The 16,925-nt window shown below is 41.6% G+C and overlaps 1 protein-coding gene and 1 long non-coding RNA gene across 3 annotated transcripts; one reads left to right on the top strand and one right to left on the bottom strand.

Annotated features, from left to right (window-relative positions):
• Window positions 1-303: 303 nt before the first annotated feature.
• LOC106603221 (cornifelin homolog B) lies at window positions 304-1,845 on the bottom strand. 2 transcript variants are annotated; one of them, XR_001328391.2, is made up of 4 exons: window positions 1,772-1,845; window positions 1,176-1,299; window positions 888-1,042; window positions 304-732 (listed from the first exon to the last, which is right to left on the bottom strand). XR_001328391.2 is itself a non-coding variant. In XM_014196580.2 (4 exons), exons 2-4 carry the CDS (start codon window positions 1,284-1,286, stop codon window positions 532-534), a joined length of 384 nt encoding a protein of 127 aa, XP_014052055.1. In that variant the 5' UTR covers window positions 1,287-1,299; window positions 1,772-1,845; the 3' UTR covers window positions 304-531. The 2 variants fall into 2 exon arrangements, 1 of the variants encoding a protein (XP_014052055.1); XM_014196580.2 differs by having other exon boundaries at window positions 304-652; window positions 889-1,042; window positions 1,178-1,299.
• Window positions 1,846-14,421: 12,576 nt separating this feature from the next.
• LOC106603210 (uncharacterized) lies at window positions 14,422-16,579 on the top strand. Its single transcript, XR_001328388.2, has 2 exons — window positions 14,422-15,233; window positions 15,460-16,579. It is a non-coding gene; the product is annotated as an uncharacterized lncRNA (long non-coding RNA).
• The last annotated feature ends 346 nt before the right edge of the window (window positions 16,580-16,925 follow it).

Here is a 16,925-nt window from a genome sequence, read left to right as displayed (position 1 = left end):
GTCTACGATCATGGGCAGGATCGAGCACTGCTCCAGATTACTTGATATCCACGACAAGGGGGAGAGAAGAGAAGAGGGAGAGGGACAGAGAGGGAGAAAGAGAAACCTGACTTAACTCAATCTAAACTGTGTATCGTACAGTTTGCACCATCTCCCGCTACACAAAAGACACATATGAAGATATTCAACAAACAGAGATGAACAGAGATAACAGGAAGGAAAAATGTTAGCATTTGTAAATATATTTATTTGATATATATATTTTATAGAATAAAACATATATAATATATGTTCTTAATGTGGGCATAATAGTTCATAGAATGACATATATACATCACTTTAAGCATACATAAATATTGTTTTAATATACACTGTTTACAATGACTTCTTGTCAAACAATCTGACAATTCAGGCATGTAGGAATAAATATCCATTCTATAAACACAGAAACATGACTCTGAAAAAGGTTACGGCTGTATTGTGATGACTACGGTGACATTGAGGTTATGGGAACATGTTGGTCATTCGTTCCTACTTCCTAGCACTGACCAGGACAATGGGGATGTTGCGGCTCTTCCTCTCTCTGGACATCTGGCACCAGACACAGCAGTTGCAGCAGGTGGCATTCACACAGTCGTTACAGATGGTGCCCCGGAGACACAGTCAGCAAATTTACAACAATGGTTATATAGCAGACATTGGAATGGCCCAGCACCAGAAAGTTATTAATTCCTAGAGAAGGGAAAATGTTAACTATTAAACCTATGAATATCACAGTGCACTAGGTAGGTGGTTGGATGACAAAATGTGTATCATAATGTACTTTATTTGAGTTCGGTAAATGTAATATTTTTTTTCCATTAGCAGCCAACTCTAAAAGTACTTACTTTGATGCCGTAGCGCTGGCGCATGGACACCCTCATGGACATTGTGACGGGTGGGATGATGCCGAAGATGTCCAGCAGAGGGAGACAAAGACACTGTCCGTACTCCCTTGTATGTATACAGGCATGGCAGGGACAACACCAGAATCCAAAACAGCCTGGCCAAAGTGAATGAAGCACCAATCGAGAAAACACACTTACATAAACTATGAATTTTAATGATACGCACACTAACACTCTAACATACAAATATACACAAACAAATGTGATCACACAAACACATGCACACACACACAAATAGTCTGCCATGTCATCGGTGCAGTCACAGATTTCGGAACTCCACTGGTCAGACTCCTTGGACTCCATGACGGGTAGAGGCTGATCGATGACAAAGGAAGACATGATGACTTCTTACCTACAAAAGCAGAGATCAGAGGACATCTTCAATAAACCACTCATGGCTTTGGTTTGCTTTGAGAGACAGTTCTTAAGCTGTTCTCATCATTGTACAGAACTAATGCCAGTAATCAGACAATTCCTAATTCCCAAAAGATGACACATTCATTAATCATTCCGTCAAACTTCAATCCCAAAAAATAATTCTAAAAGTGTCTGGTCTTCTGTTATTACCGAATGATTACAAGAACCTTTTCCATCAGGAAAACATAATCAAAGTAGATCTCAACCATAACTGATAAAAAAAATGACTTGGATTAGAGAGTAAACTATGGAGCCAAAGAAATGATCTGAAACACAACTCTCCGTTTAACCTTATTGAATCTCACAAGTGCATTTTATCTTAAAATGTTTATTGATAAAATATAATAAAAGTAAAAAATAAAAGTCCATTGATAGTCTGAACATCTCAAAAGATGGTCACCTCTTACCTGTGAGAGAGAGCTTTGAGACTGAACAATTGATGACATCAGCAGAACTGACATCTGATACAGGATTTTCTGAATAAGAGCTGTGGAAGAGACCCATGACCCAGATACATTCCTAGAAACCGCACCAGCCTGTCAATCCTGAACATTCCTGGTCAGGGTCAGGCCTTGTTCCTCAACTCTAGAACAGAGTCAAAAAGAGGACGAGGCAATTAGGCTACTTAAGGTCAAAGAGTAAGGGTAACATGACATAGTAAAAGCAAATCACCAGAACTATCACACCACACAGGATGGCCCAAAAGCCAAGCTAGCCATGTTCGATGGAAATTAAGATTAGGGGTCCTTTCTGTTGCCATTCAAACTGCAGGCTAGGAAGTATGGCTGGAACGGTGCTCAGCGGGTTGACCGGTTACAAGAATGCCTGCGGGGATCAGCCATCAGAAATGTATACTCACTGCCTGAGTAAATTTGGGCTCTAACAATACACCCGTATACTATTCAGCCTTTGCAATGCCCCAAGTACGTTCCAGAGGGCCATGGAGCTCGTCCTCTGTGGACTCTAATGGGAAACACCTACTGCTCTATCTGGATGACATCATCTTCCTGGGGAGAAGAGTTGACAAGGGCCTAGAACGGCTTGCAGATGTCTTCCAATCCCTTCACAGCTACGGACTGAAGCTGATGTCATCCAAGTGCCACCTGCTCAAGGAAGAAGTCCTGTTCTTAGGGCATGTTGTGAGTGGTGAAGGCAGAAGTCACAACCCTGCTCTGATCAAGGATGTGTAAGCCTGGCAACCTCCTAGTAATATGCAAGAACTGCAAGCCTTCATAGGGTTAGGCAATTACTACCGCAATTCCATTCAAGCATTTGCAGAACTTTGCCATCCCACTCAACATTCTACTCAGGAAGGAAGCTAAGTTGCTGTGGAGAAAATAGCACCAGAATACCTTCACTCAGCTTAACCTGTCTGGGCTAGGGGGCAGTATTTTCACGGCCGGATAAAAAATGTACCCGATTTAAATGGGTTACTACTCTTTCCCAGAAACAAGAATATGCATATTATTAGTAGATTTGGATAGGAAACACTCAGAAGTTTTTAAAACTGTTTGAATGGTGTCTGTGAGTATAACAGAACTCATATGGCAGGAAAAAACCTGAGAAAATTCCAAGCAGGAAGTGGCCTGTCTGACAATTTGTAGTTCTTCTTTCTAGTCACTTTCGAAACTACAGTATCTCTGGGGTTACGTTGCACTTTCTAAGGCTTCCATTGGCTCTCTAAAGCCTTCAGAAAGCGGATTGAGGCATCTCCTGTCTCTGGGCAGAGTATGATAGCTCAGTTTGTCAGTGGTCTGCCTGGTGACAAAGAGATTGGAGATGCGCGGTCCCGTGACCATGCTGTTTTTTCTTTTCCTCTTTGAATGAAAACACTATTGTCCGGTTGGAATATTATCGCTATTTTACGAGAAAAATACCATAAAAATTGCTTTTAAACAGCATTTGACATGCTTCTAAGTACGGTAAAGGAACATTTAGAATTGTTTTGTCTCGAATTGGGCTCGCCCGTTACCCTTTGGATAGTGACCTGAACGCACAAACAAAACGGAGGTATTTGGACATAACTATGGATTATTTGGAACAAAAACAACATTTCCTGTGGAAGTAGCAGTCCTGGGAGTGCATTCTGACGAAGATCAGCAAAGGTAATACTATTTTTCTAATACTAATTCTGAGTTTAGTTAGCCCCGAAGTTGGCGGGTGTCAAAATAGCTAGCCGTGATGGCTGAGCTATGTACTCAGAATATTGCAAAATGTGCTTTCGCTGAAAAGCTATTTTAAAATCTGACATTGCATAAAGCGATTGCATAAAGGAGTTCTGTATCTATAATTCTTAAAATAATTGTTATGTATTTTGTCTACGTTTATGGTGAGTCATTTAGTAAATTCACCGGAAGTTTGGGGTGGGAATGCATGTTCTGAACATCACATGCCAATGTAAAAAGCTGTTTTTGGATATAAATATGAACTTGATTGAACAAAACATGCATGTATTGGACCCCTACAAAATCTGGACCCCTACAAATCAGCTGGGCTTGACAATCTGGACCCTTTCTTTCTAAAATTATCTGCCGAAATTATTGCAACCCCTATTACTAGCCTGTTCAACCTCTCTTTCGTGTCGTCTGAGATTCCCATAGATTGGAAAGCAGCTGCTGTCATCCCCCTCTTCAAAGGAGGTGACACTCTTGACCCAAATTGCTACAGACCTATATCCATCCTACCCTGCCTTTCTAAGGTCTTCGAAAGCCAAGTCAACAAACAGATTACCGACCATTTCGAATCCCACCGCACCCTCTCCGCTATGCAATCTGGTTTCAGAGCTGGTCATGGGTGCCCCTCAGCCACGCTCAAGGTCCTAAACGACATCGTAACCGCCATCGATAAGAAACAATACTGTGCTGCCGTATTCATTGACCTGGCCAAAGCTTTTGACTCTGTTAATCACCACATCCTCATCGGCAGACTCAGTAGCCTTGGTTTCTCAAACGATTGCGTCGCCTGGTTCACCAACTACTTCTCTGACAGAGTTCAGTGTGTCAAATCGGAGGGCCTACTGTCTGGAGCTCTGGCAGTCTCTATGGGGGTACCACAGGGTTCAATTCTTGGGCCAACTCTTTTCTTGGTATACATAAATGATGTCGCTCTTGCTGCTGGTGAATCTCTGATCCACCTCTACGCAGACGACACCATTCTGTACACTTCTGGCCCTTCTTTGGACACTGTGTTAACAACCCTCCAGACGAGCTTCAATGCCATTCAACTCTCCTTCCGTGGTCTCCAACTGCTCCTAAACACAAGTAAAACTAAATGCATGCTCTTCAACCGATCGCTGCCTGCACCTGCCCGCCTGTCCAGCATCACTTCTCTGGACGGTTCTAACTTAGAATTTGTGGACAACTACAAATACCTAGGTGTCTGGTTAGACTGTAAACTCTCCTTCCAGACTCACATCAATCATCTCCAATGCAAAGTGAAATCTCGAATTGGCTTCCTATTTCGCAATAAAGCATCCTTCACTCATGCTGCCAAACATACCCTCGTAAAACTGACCATCCTACCAATCCTCGACTTCGGCGATGTCATTTACAAAATAGCTTCCAATACCCTACTCAACAAGCTGGATGCAGTCTATCACAGTGCCATCCGTTTTGTCACCAAAGCCCCATATACTACCCACCACTGCGACCTGTACGCTCTCGTTGGCTGGCCTTCGCTTCATAATCGTCGCCAAACACATTGGCTCCAGGTCATCTACAAGACCCTGCTAGGTAAAGTCCCCCCCTTATCTCCGCTCACTGGTCACCATAGCAGCACCCACCTGTAGCACGCGCTCCAGCAGGTATATCTCTCTGGTCACCCCTAAAGCCAACTCCTCCTTTGGTCGTCTCTCCTTCCAGTTCTCTGCTGCCAATGACTGGAACGAACTACAAAAATCTCTGAAACTGGAAACACTTATCTCCCTCACTAGCTTTAAGCACCAGCTGTCAGAGCAGCTCACAGATCACTGCACCTGTACATAGCCTATCTATAATTTAGCCCAAACTACTACCTCTTCCCCTACTGTATTTATTTCTTTAATTTATTTTGCTCCTTTGCACCATATTATTTATATTTTATCTCTGAACTTTCTTCAAACTACAAATCTACCATTCCAGTGTTTTTCTTGCTATACTTTATTTACTTTTCCACCATGGCATTTTTTTGCCTTTACCTCCCTTATCTCACATCATTTGCTCACATTGTATATAGTCTTATTTATTTTTTATTTTTCTACTGCATCATTGATTGTATGTTGTTTTACTCCATGTGTAACTCTGTTTTTGTTTGTTGTCGAACTGCTTTGCTTTATCTTGGCCAGGTCGCAATTGTAAATGAGAACTTGTTCTCAACTTGCCTACCTGGTTAAATAAAGGTGAAATCAAAATAAATAAATAAATAAATAAATAAAAAATGTATTGTATAACATAATGTCCTAGGAGTGTCATCTGATGAAGATCATCAAAGGTTAGTGCTTCACTTAGCTGTGTTTTGGGTTTTTGTGACATATGCTTGCTTGGAAAATGGCTGTGTGATTATTTGTGGCTATGTACTCTCCTAACATAATCTAATGTTTTGCTTTCGCTGTAAAGCCTTTTTGAAATCAGACAATGTGGTTAGATTAACGAGAGTCTTGTCTTTAAAATGGTGTAAAATAGTCGTATGTTTGAAAAATTGAAATGATTGCATTTTTTGAGGTTTTGTATTTCGCGCCAATTTTTATGGTATTTTTCATGTAAAATAGAGATAATATTCCAACTGGACAATAGTGTATTCATTCAAAGAGGAAAAGAAAAAACAGCGTGGTCGCGTGAACACGCATATCCAATCTCTTTGTCACCAGGCAGACCACTGAGAAACTGAGCTACTATACTCTGCCCAGAGACAGGAGACGCCTCAATCCACTTTCTTAGGGCTTTAGAGAGCCAATGGAAGCCTTAGAAAGTGCTACTGTAGTTTCGATAGAGAATCAAAAGAAGAACTACAAATGATCAGACAGGCCACTTCCTGCTTGGAATTTTCTCAGGTATTTGCCTGCCATATGATTTCTGTTATACTCACAGACACTATTCAAACAGTTTTAGAAACTTCAGAGTGTTTTCTATCCACATCTACTAATAATATGCAAATATTTTACTCTGGGCCCGAGAAGTAGGCCGTTTAATGTGGGTACGTTTTTCATCCGGTCGTGAAAATACTGCCCCCTATAGCGAAGAGGTTAAACAGCTTGGAAAATTCCCGAAAATTATGTCATGGCTTTAGAAGCTTCTGATAGGCTAATTGACATCATTTGAGTCAATTGGAGGTGTACCTGTGGATGTATTTCAACGCCTACCTTCTTGACATCATGGGAAAGTCAAAAGAAATCAGCCAAGACCTTAAAAAAATTGTAGACCTCCACAAGTCTGGTTCATCCTTGGGAGCAATTTCCAAATGCCTGAAGGTACCACGTTCATCTGTACAAAAAAGGTATCAACACCATGGGACCATGCAGTCATACTGCTCAGGAAGGAGATGTGCTCTGTCTCCTAGAGATGAACGTACTTTGGTACGAAAAGTGCAAATCAATCCCAGAACAACAGCAAAGGACCCCGTGAAGATGCTGGAGGAAACAGGTACAAAAGTATCTATATCCACAGTAAAATGAATCCTATATCGACATAACCTGAAAGGCCGCTCAGCAAGGAAGAAGCCACTGCTCCAAAACTGCCATAAAATACCCTCACTACGGTTTGCAACTGCACATGGGGACAAAGAATGTACTTTTTGGAAAAATGTCCTTTGGTCTGACGAAACAAAAATATAACTGTTTGGCCATAATGACAATTGTTCTGTTTGGTGGAAAAAGGGGGAGGCTTGCAAGCCAAAGAGCACCATCTCAACCGTGAGGCACGGGGTGGCAGCATCATGTTGTGGGGGTGCTTTGCTGCAGGAGGGACTGGTGCACTTCACAAAATAGATGGCATCATGAGGCAGGAAAATTATGTGGATATATTGAAGCAGCATCTCAAGACATCAGTAAGTAAATTAAAGCTTGGTTGCAAATGGGTCTTCCAAATGGACAATGACCCCAAGCATACTTGCAAGAAAAGTTGTGGCAAAATGGCTTAAGGACTACAAAGTCAAGGTATTGGAGTGGCCATTACAAAGCCCTGACCTCAATCCCATAGAAAATGTGTGGGCAGAACTAAAAAAGCATGTGTGAGCAAGGAGGCCTACAAACCTGACTCAGTTACACCAGCTCTGTCAGGAGGCATGGGCCAAAATGCACCCAACTTATTGTGGGAAGCTTGTGGAAGGCTACCTGAAACAATAAACAATTTAAACAATTTAAAGGCAATGCTACCAAATACTAATTGAGTGTATGTAAACTTCTGACCCACTGTTAATGTGATGAAAGAAATAAAAGCTGAAATAAATAATTCTCTCTACTATTATTCTCACATTTCACATTCTTAAAATAAAGTGGTGATCCTAACTGATCTAAGACAGGGAATTTTTACTAGGATTAAATGTCAGGAATTGTGAAAAGCTGAGTTTAAATGTATTTGGCTAAGGTGTATGTAAAATTCCGACTTCAGCTGTACATCCAGGATAGCACCAAGAAGAAAGGGCTGAGCCCCAAACTCCAAGCACCCTTTCACATGGTCTCTGCATGCCGTGGCCCTGTGCTGTATGAGATACAACAACACAGAAGGATAATGCACCATGACTGCCTCAAGCCCTACGACAGTGAGGTTATCCCGGCGTGGATCAGGCAACAAAGAAATCAAGTCCTACAGCAGAGTAAAGTCTCCACTGAGACTCCCATACACCTGGAACCTCAGCAACTACTTGAGCCACAACCAGATGGCAGAGACACAGCTTCAGACGCTTCTGAACAGGAGCCAAAAGAGAGACAGGAAAGCAAAGAAAAGTAGCGTCAGCCTGCTGCACGCCGTTGACGGCTGTACAAAACACAAAGAGTGGAGAAGACCCGAAGAAAAACAAGACAACACTCCGTGGACGAAAGGTTCACAAACCTGCGAGATACAACAGTAGTTAAACAGGAAAAGCAAGAAAACATGGACTGTGTAGTTTCCAGTCAAGTTATAAGTCAGAGAGACTGTGGACATTGTTTATTTATCTTTATTGTTTAAGCCGGTCTACAGCAAGTTTAGACCGTAACGACGGTAGTTATGTCATTTGTAATTTAGGGTTACCTGTACCGAAGGGACTCGGTAGTCATGGAGGGGGGTAGTGTAGTGCAAATGGCATAGCCCTTGTTCCCCACATGTGTTCTAAGATGTACGTTCTGTGCGCTTGATAGCGTTAATGGGTGTGCCATGTTTAGGTTAGCTAGTTGTCTAGTAATTCCCACAGCTCATGGCATGGAGGTGGACATCGATCTGTGCCCGAGCAAAGGCGCCTAGACATAGCTTGTGTAATCACCATTTGTATAAGATCATCTACGGAATGCCAGTATCTTCATGTGAATTCCCATCCTCATCATACCGGTATCATCTGAGAAGATCCTTCAGTAAACATCCACCAAATGTGAATCATTCTTGTCGTGGCCATTCTTGACCCACACATCAGTTGCTAGGAAGAGCTACAGTGCATTTGGAAGGTATTCAGACCCCTTGACTTTTTCCACATTTACGTTACATTACAGTCTTATTCTATTATCGATTAAATCGTTATTTTCCCTCAACAATCTACACTCAATACCTCATAATGACAAAACCAAAACTGTAATTGTTTTGTTGTTGTCGGAAAAGTATATAAAAAACCCCTGAAATATCACATTTACATAAGTATTCAGACCCTTTACTTTGTACTTTGTTGAAGCACCTTTGGCAGCAATTACAGCCTCGAGTCCTCTCTGGTATGACGCTACAAGCTTGGCACACATGTATTTGGGTAGTCTCTCCCATTCTTCTCTGCAGATCCTCTCAAGCTCTGTCAGGTTGGATGGGGAGCGTTGCTGCAGAGCTATTTTCAGGTATCTCCAGAGATGTTCGATCGGGTTGGGCCACTCAAGGACATTCAGAGACTTGTCCCAAAGGCACTCCTGTGATGTCTTGGCTGTGTGCTTAGGGTCGTTGTCCTGTTGGAAGGTGAACCTTCGCACTAGTCTGAGCACTCTGGGACAGGTTTTCATGAAGGATCTCTCTCTGTGCTTTGCTCTGTTCATCTTTCCCTCGACCCTGACTAGTCTCCCAGTCCCTGCCGCTGTAAAACATCCCCACAACATGATGTTGCTACCACCATGCTTTACCGTAGGGATGGTGCCAGGTGTCCTCTAGATGTAACGCTTGGCATTCAGGCCAAAGAGTTCAATCTTGGTTTCATCAGACCAGAGAATTTTGTTTCTCATGGTCTGAGAGTCCTTTAGGTGCCTTTTGGCAAACTCCAAGCGGGCTGTCCCTTTTACTGAGGAGTGGCTCCCATCTGGCCACTCTACCATAAAGGCCTGATGGTGGAGTGCTGCAGAGATGGTTGTTCTTCTGGAAGCTTCTCCAATCTCCACAGAGGAACTCTGGAGCTCTGTCAGAGTGACCATCGGGTTCATGGTCACCTCCCTGACCAAGGCCCTTCTTCCCCAATTGCTCAGTTTGGCCGAGCGGCCAGCTCTAGAAAGAGTCTTGGTGATTCCAAACTTCTTCCATTTAAGAATTATGGAGGCCACTGTATTCTTGGGGACCTTCAATGCTGCAGAAATGTTCTGGTACCCTTCCCCAGATCTGTGCCTCGACACAATCCTGTCTCGGAGCTCTACGTTCAATTCTTTCAACCTCATGGCTTGGTTTTTGCTCTGACATGCACTGTCAACTGTGGGACCTTATATAGACTGGTGTGTGCCTTTCCAAATCATATCCAATCAATTGAATTTACCACAGGTGGACTGCAATGAAGTTGTAGAAACATCTCAAGGATGATCAATGGAAACAGGATGCACCTGAGCTCAATTTCAAGTCTCATGGCAAAGGGTCTGAATACTTATGTAAATAAGGTATTTCTGTTTTTTTTTTTATACATTTGCAAAAATGTCTTCACTTTTTCATTATGGGGTATTGTGTGTATATTGATGAGGAAAGAAATTAATTTAATCAATTTTAGAATAGGGCTATAAAGTAACAAAATGTGGAAAAAGTCAAGGGGTCTGAATACTTTCCGAATGCACTGTATGTCCTGTAACACCACAATATGTTACGAATTCAATTTTTTTGTGGCTAGGTGGCTAACGCTAATGTTAGCTAGGTGGATAATGTTAGCTAGGCTATGGGTAGGGGTTTAGGTTAAGATTCGGAGTTAGGTTAAGGGGTTAAGGTTTTGGTATTTGTGCCCAACCTTCTTTGACGTGAGATCTATTTTTTCATTTGCCAGCCTGATGAGATCTACCAGTCTCTAAATCTAAACTAACCAACAAAATGTATGAAACGCAACACACCACTGAGCATGGACCTGCTGCTATGATACCTATTTGGTACCCAAATATAATGTGGACCAATAAAATAAAATCCACAAATAAGTGCAACTCGTTTAATTTCCTACCTTACTGTGACTTTTGGCATTGGGTGGAGGCAAGTAGGTTTCATAGTCAGTGCTGTAGCAGCTTATTGCAAGTCTCATGCAGGCCACAAGGTGGTCAATATTCATAGTAGATCTGCACTTGGACTTTATTATCTTCATGTGAGAAAATGCAGACTCACAGAGGTAGGTTGATCCAAAAAGGGCTGATAAGTTGAGAGCACATCTTCTTATGCTGGGATACTTCTCCTCTAGCAGTAGCTCCCTGAACTCTTCCTTCATCTCAGTGGTTGCCCTGGATTTCAGCTGAATGTCATTTTGAAGGGTGAGAAATGTAGTTTCTGCTATTGTTGTGTCCAACTGAAAAGGTGATTCCATTTTGGAGTCAATGACTTCCAGATTTATGTCTGTGCCAAACGGAAAGCACATATAAGTGGCAATAGGCTCAAGTGATGCAAAGTCAGTGAAACAACTGTCAAACTCAGATAAGATGCTCTGGACTTGCTCCACTTAGCGTGCACTGTCAAGCTGTGCTGTATCCTTGCCCTGACGTTCAGGTTCTGAATGCATGTGTTGAAAGAAGTGCAGGTCCTTACGTTGCAGCTTTCTTGTGAGCAGTTGTAGTTTGCATTTAAAAGTGTTCACAGAGCTGATCATGTCGATTACATGTTTGCCTTTTCCTTGCAGCTCTACATTTAGTTTATTAAGCATGTAAGTTAGGTCAGTGAGAAAAGCTAAATCCAGAAGCCACTGTGTGTCCTCTAGCTGTACATATTCTGCATGTTTGGAGACCTTGAGAAACTCCTTGATTTCAGGCAACAACTCACTGAATCTCCCTAAAGATGTACCTCGGTTCAGCCACCGCACATTCGTGTGCAGCAGCAGGTCTGTGTGCCCCGCTTCAGTCTCTTCTAAGTGAGCCCGAAATAGCCTCCGCTGTAGGCTTCTTGCTCGAATAGAACACACAATCTTCGTCGCGACATCCATCACCTCTTTCATGTTTAACATCTTCCTGCACAAAGCTTGCTGATAAATTACGCAGTGATAACTAAGGAAATCCGGGAAAGAATCAACCTGCTTGTACAATGCAACAAACCCACTAATGCGGCCTACCATAGCGGATGCCCCATCAGTAGTAATGGAGACAAGCTTACAAAAGGGCAGTTGGAATTTGTTAGCAAACTCCATAAAAGCTTGAAAAATATCTTTGCCCCTAGTGTGTCCTTTCAGTGGCAAAATGGCGAGTAGTTCCTTCTTTGTACTCATGTTGTGAAATACCATTCTGATGAAAATGCATAACTGTGCCACATCTACCATATCTGTGGACTCGTCAAACTGGAGGGAATAACACTTGCAGTTGAGAATATCCTTCTTCAGTTGATCCTCGAGGTTCTCTGCTATTCCCTCACATCTTCTTGTCACAGTATTTCTGGACAACTGAATGTCATTGATGGCAGCCTCAATAAATGCTTCCTTAATCGTCTCCCCATCTTTGAATTACTTTTTATGCTTAGCAAGAACGCGACTCACACGATAAGATGCTATGGTTGCCGCCTTCCCTTTGGTCACAGGCCTTGTGAAAATTGATTGCTGCGCTGGCAGTTGATTCTTTAGTTTTTGTACCCTTTCTTCTTCGTAATTCAGTCTTTGCTGGAGAATCTCTTTCCTGGGTTTTGTGTGTGGTTTTAAAATGTTGTTTTATGTTACTTTTCTTTGGGATAACGATGCTATTATGGCAGATGAGACACACATTTTGAGTTTGACATGACGAAAAAATTATAATAAAATAATTATTTGTGGAAATGACACGTTTTCTTTTTTTTCTATTCTTCCCTTCACTCATTATTGGTGCTGTCGACCACACAACTTAAAAACAATTTAAGAATGAATCTAGCTACAAAGTTAGCTAGCTAGCTACCTGCCTGGCATCACCGTTACCTCGACTTGGAGTTGGTGGGCGGCATCTGACCGCGCTAACTAAGCATACGTCAGTCAATAAGTGGGCAGGGACTGGTCATATTTCATGTAAATAACATGACTTTTTAGACATTGCTGTGAATGGAGGACTGTCGAAACATTAAAACAGATAGAGATTATAGGCATTGATTTGTGTGGCTGAATTTTAGTAGATGTATAATCATCTCATGATCGACTGGCAAGCACTCCGCGATCGACCAGTAGATCGCGATCGACTGGTTGGGCACCCCTGGGTTAGGGTTTGCTAACATGCTAAGTAGTTGCAAAGTAGCTAAAAAGTTGAAAGTAGTTGTAAAGTTACTTAAATGCTAAAGTTGTCTGTGGTGAGATTCAAACACGCAACCTTTGGGTTGCTAGTCGTTCGTGTTAAATATTGTACTAATTTGAGTGTCCCTGATTTATGTTTACTATGTTGCATCTATTCTTAATTGCTAAGCAGGTAGCTTAGCGGTTTAGAGCACAATGCCAGTAATTGAAAGGTTGCTGGTTCAAATCCCCAGACCAACTAGGCACTTAACCCTAATTACTCTTATAGGTCACTCTAGATAATAGTGACTGCTAAATGATGTAAAAGTAAACAAAACCAGGCTGGGTAACTAGTCTGACCTAAGAACAGTGTCCAATTGCTGGCACAAAAAATAGCAAAGCATGGTAAAAGTGTATATGTGGTTTTTAGAAAATGGGTGTAGCAGGATAACTGATTATATATAAATGTTTTTAAATGACCAAATATTAGATCAACTTACCTCAGAATAATTTTATTAGAGTGACTTTAAAAAATGTTGATTAGCATTTTAACTCTTGTGCACCCAACATGTTCAGGAAGATATTAGGGTCACAACACCAAAACGCTTCATTGCATTTTCCCCTTTTATCGACCTCTCATTTCCAGGAACTGAGGATGTCCAGGAAGGACATTAATAATGGAGATGTGATAATCAAACATAGAACTGTCCTACTACTTTGACAAATCCTTTCACACGTGGGATATAATTGCACCAGGGGAGTGAATGGACAGACATGTTGAACATAAGTGTGTTGCAATACAAAACCCAGCTAGTCCTGCCATGTACTACACCAAGTCTTTCCAACATTCTCTCACCATGAGAAGCAGGATATAAAGCTGAATACCATGCAGGTTCCAAATAACACCTTCATCAGAAAGTTTGATGACTCATAGAAACAGAAAGACCAATTTAACACATCTAAATGAATAAGGCCAGATGCCTGAAATATGCAGGCCTATTCTGTGACTGTGTCTGCCCGAACTATGTCTGTTCTACCTCCACCCAGTCAGCTAAATGGAGGCACTTGTTTAATGCTGTGACTATGATCAGATTTACAACCTCTATAGTCTCTTTATTATTTACCTGTTTGTAATGGAATTCCATAAATACGAGTGTATGAGTGATCGATTATTTTTTTTAACATGTTGCCACAATTCCTGCAACTTCAATTCGTTCATCATGACGCTATCAGGTGCGGGTTTGGGAAATCCCGGATTGTAATAACGCATTTATCATTGACGGTCTACACCTTTAAGACGTCGAAACTGTGCGTACTGGGAGTGGGCATATGTTCAACTGTAAAATCACAACAACACATCGCAATGGGGAGTATGTGAAGAGGACTCTCTGCAATGACCACTAGTTATAGAAAAGGTTTGAAATAATGTACACCAATATTTTACCAGAGTAGCTGAAAAGTGAATCATTCTGAAACCATATTGATGGTGAAATGCATTTGGGATAAGTTTTGCGCAATGGTCGAGCAAGCGTCTTGGTCTGCAGACGTCAACAAATTTAGTGTGACAGTTTCAAAGGCTGATATTTTTCGTTTTGATTTGCCTCTAGAATGTTGTAATTTAATAGTCTGACATTTATGGAAAGAAATGTGTTGTGGATCAGCAGGGATACTGTGCCGGTAAAGTGTGAAATATGTATTCAGTTGATTTTCATGAGTTTTGTTATCTACCACATTCTCCATTTTAACTACGTCTTTAGCCAAGAACAACGACATTTATCTCATCAACACTAAAATATCTGCCGGTATCCTGCATGCTGTACTGTTGTGGAAGCAAGGACAAGGAGAAGCAGCGCTCAGACGCTGCTGATGTGTCGAGAATTCTAGAGACAGAGAAAAACCGAAAGAACCGTGAAAGCGCACCTCAACCAGTGGAAATGTACGGAATAGCGGGAATACCCGAGTTTCTACCCCCCTCTGGCGTACTCCAGCCCAGCTCAGTAATCCCACTCGAGTCTGGTGAGGTGCCTGGTTTGGGGAGTCGATTCAACAGGGGTGTGCTGAGCTCTGACTCCCCCCAGCGGAGACGAGGCCAACGGGCCCCGAAGCTAGGGCAAATAGGACGGTCGAAGAGAGGTGAGTGCGGCAGATGAAGCAAGCAAAAGATAAGGAACGAGAATTGAGACGAAAGAAACTGAAAATATAGTTTGTCTAAAATATAGTTTCATTCTAGGTTTACCGATAAAATAACTAAGTTAGTCAGACCAGATAATGTACTTATTTTAATTGTATGATTCTACAGAATCAGATGAACCTTGTATGTCTTTTTTCCTGCATTTTATACATATATATTTTTTTACAGTGGTGATAGAGGATGAGGACTTGGATGACGTCATGAACAACAATGGCCTCCCCATATCAATCAATATCTCTCCTGTTGCCTGAACACTGTCAGACTGTCCAGACCTCAAGAAGCTATCGTGCTCATTTGTGAAATTCTGAAGCGAATACCACTTGTTCCGGACCATACCCAGTTCAGGTGCCCATTGCAAAGTTTACAATAGCAGCATGCGCATCACCTGTAGTTTAGCTCTTCCTGGGGGGAAGGTGGGTGTCCCAAGGAAGTAGAGAGAACACGGTGCATCTCTGCTGCTGTTCTGGTTTTCAACAGGAGGGGAGCAAGTTGGATAGATTTGGAGCCAGACAGGCTGAAACATAAGCACATACGAGAAGGCCCTACCCATCAAGACCTGCCCCTTAAAAATGAGTTGACCTATGCCTTTTCATTGTTTCACATATTATGTTGACAAATACACTTTATTTTAGCCTTTGATGGTCGACAACACTGTCTCGTTTTGGTGCAAATGAAGTGTCTGTAAAATCTGTTCTAAAACATAGATAGATAGATACACTGTAGACTTTCATTTGTCATGCATGTCCTAATTAGAAGCTTAGTAGGCCTATACCCTGCCTGTGTTGTAATGTAGTTTATTTTTTACCCTTGAGCTCCTAGACGAAGGAGTTCTCACTGTGAACTAGTGAACTTCAATGTATCCCTGAATAGAGGTGTAAAGACACCTTTTTTTTTTTGAATTAGCTTCTTGTCCAATGTCCTTCACCAATCACCATAATAATCTAATCTGGTCAACAACAAAAAAAATCATATGACATTCAGACAAGTTGCCTACCTCTGCTCTTGGTGTATCATTCATTTTGGTGGTTCATGTAAAACCCAGTTACGAATCAGAACGATGAAGTAGATCGCAACACGGAGGAGAAGTTCGGTATTTGGTGTATGACTGAAGGAGCTGTGAGGAATACATTGTTTTAATATGGAACCATTGGTCAGTTTGGCTCAGACTTTTTCCCGATAGCTGTAAAGTTATACAATTATTATCACTAAAAGGGTTAGGACTACTTCAACTCCAGTTACAGTAATTCAATTCTCATTAAAACAAAAATAAATTATATGCTTGAACTGATACTAAAGTGGGTGGTTTTTTTTTACACTTTGTATGAAAGAGTCTGATAAGTGGCATGTATTATTGTAAAACCTTGATTATACTTCTTGGAATGTGATATGCTGTTGTACAGTGAGAGTACCACCAGATGGTGATAAAGTCAAAGGAACACAGTGCTCTGCCCAGAACTTTTGTCTCACTCAACTAGTACAGACTTGTAATTCATTTGGAATAAAACCTGTTTGGGTAGTCTTTGGAAATGAACCTATTTTTGGGTAGTCTTTGGAAATTAACCTAAGTCACAAGATCACTGTTGAAGACAATGAGAACATTTTTGGTTTGAGGAGAAGTGTTATTTTGGTAGGCA

This window comes from Salmo salar, chromosome ssa04 (assembly GCF_905237065.1).
Source record: "Salmo salar chromosome ssa04, Ssal_v3.1, whole genome shotgun sequence".
NCBI lineage: Eukaryota > Metazoa > Chordata > Actinopteri > Salmoniformes > Salmonidae > Salmo > Salmo salar.
Note: the sequence above shows the minus strand (reverse complement) of the source record. Positions and strands in the feature narration are given on the sequence as shown.

Excerpts from the sequence above, each read along its gene's own strand:
- LOC106603221 (XM_014196580.2), bottom strand. The coding sequence starts at position 1,286 with ATGTCTTCCTTTGTCATCGATCAGCCTCTACCCGTCATGGAGTCCAAG. Across the intron at positions 1,043-1,177 it reads TGACATGGCAGACTATTTGT|GCTGTTTTGGATTCTGGTGT; the intron begins GTGTGTGTGCAT and ends CACTTTGGCCAG. Across the intron at positions 653-888 it reads CGCCAGCGCTACGGCATCAA|GGGCACCATCTGTAACGACT; the intron begins AGTAAGTACTTT and ends ACTGTGTCTCCG.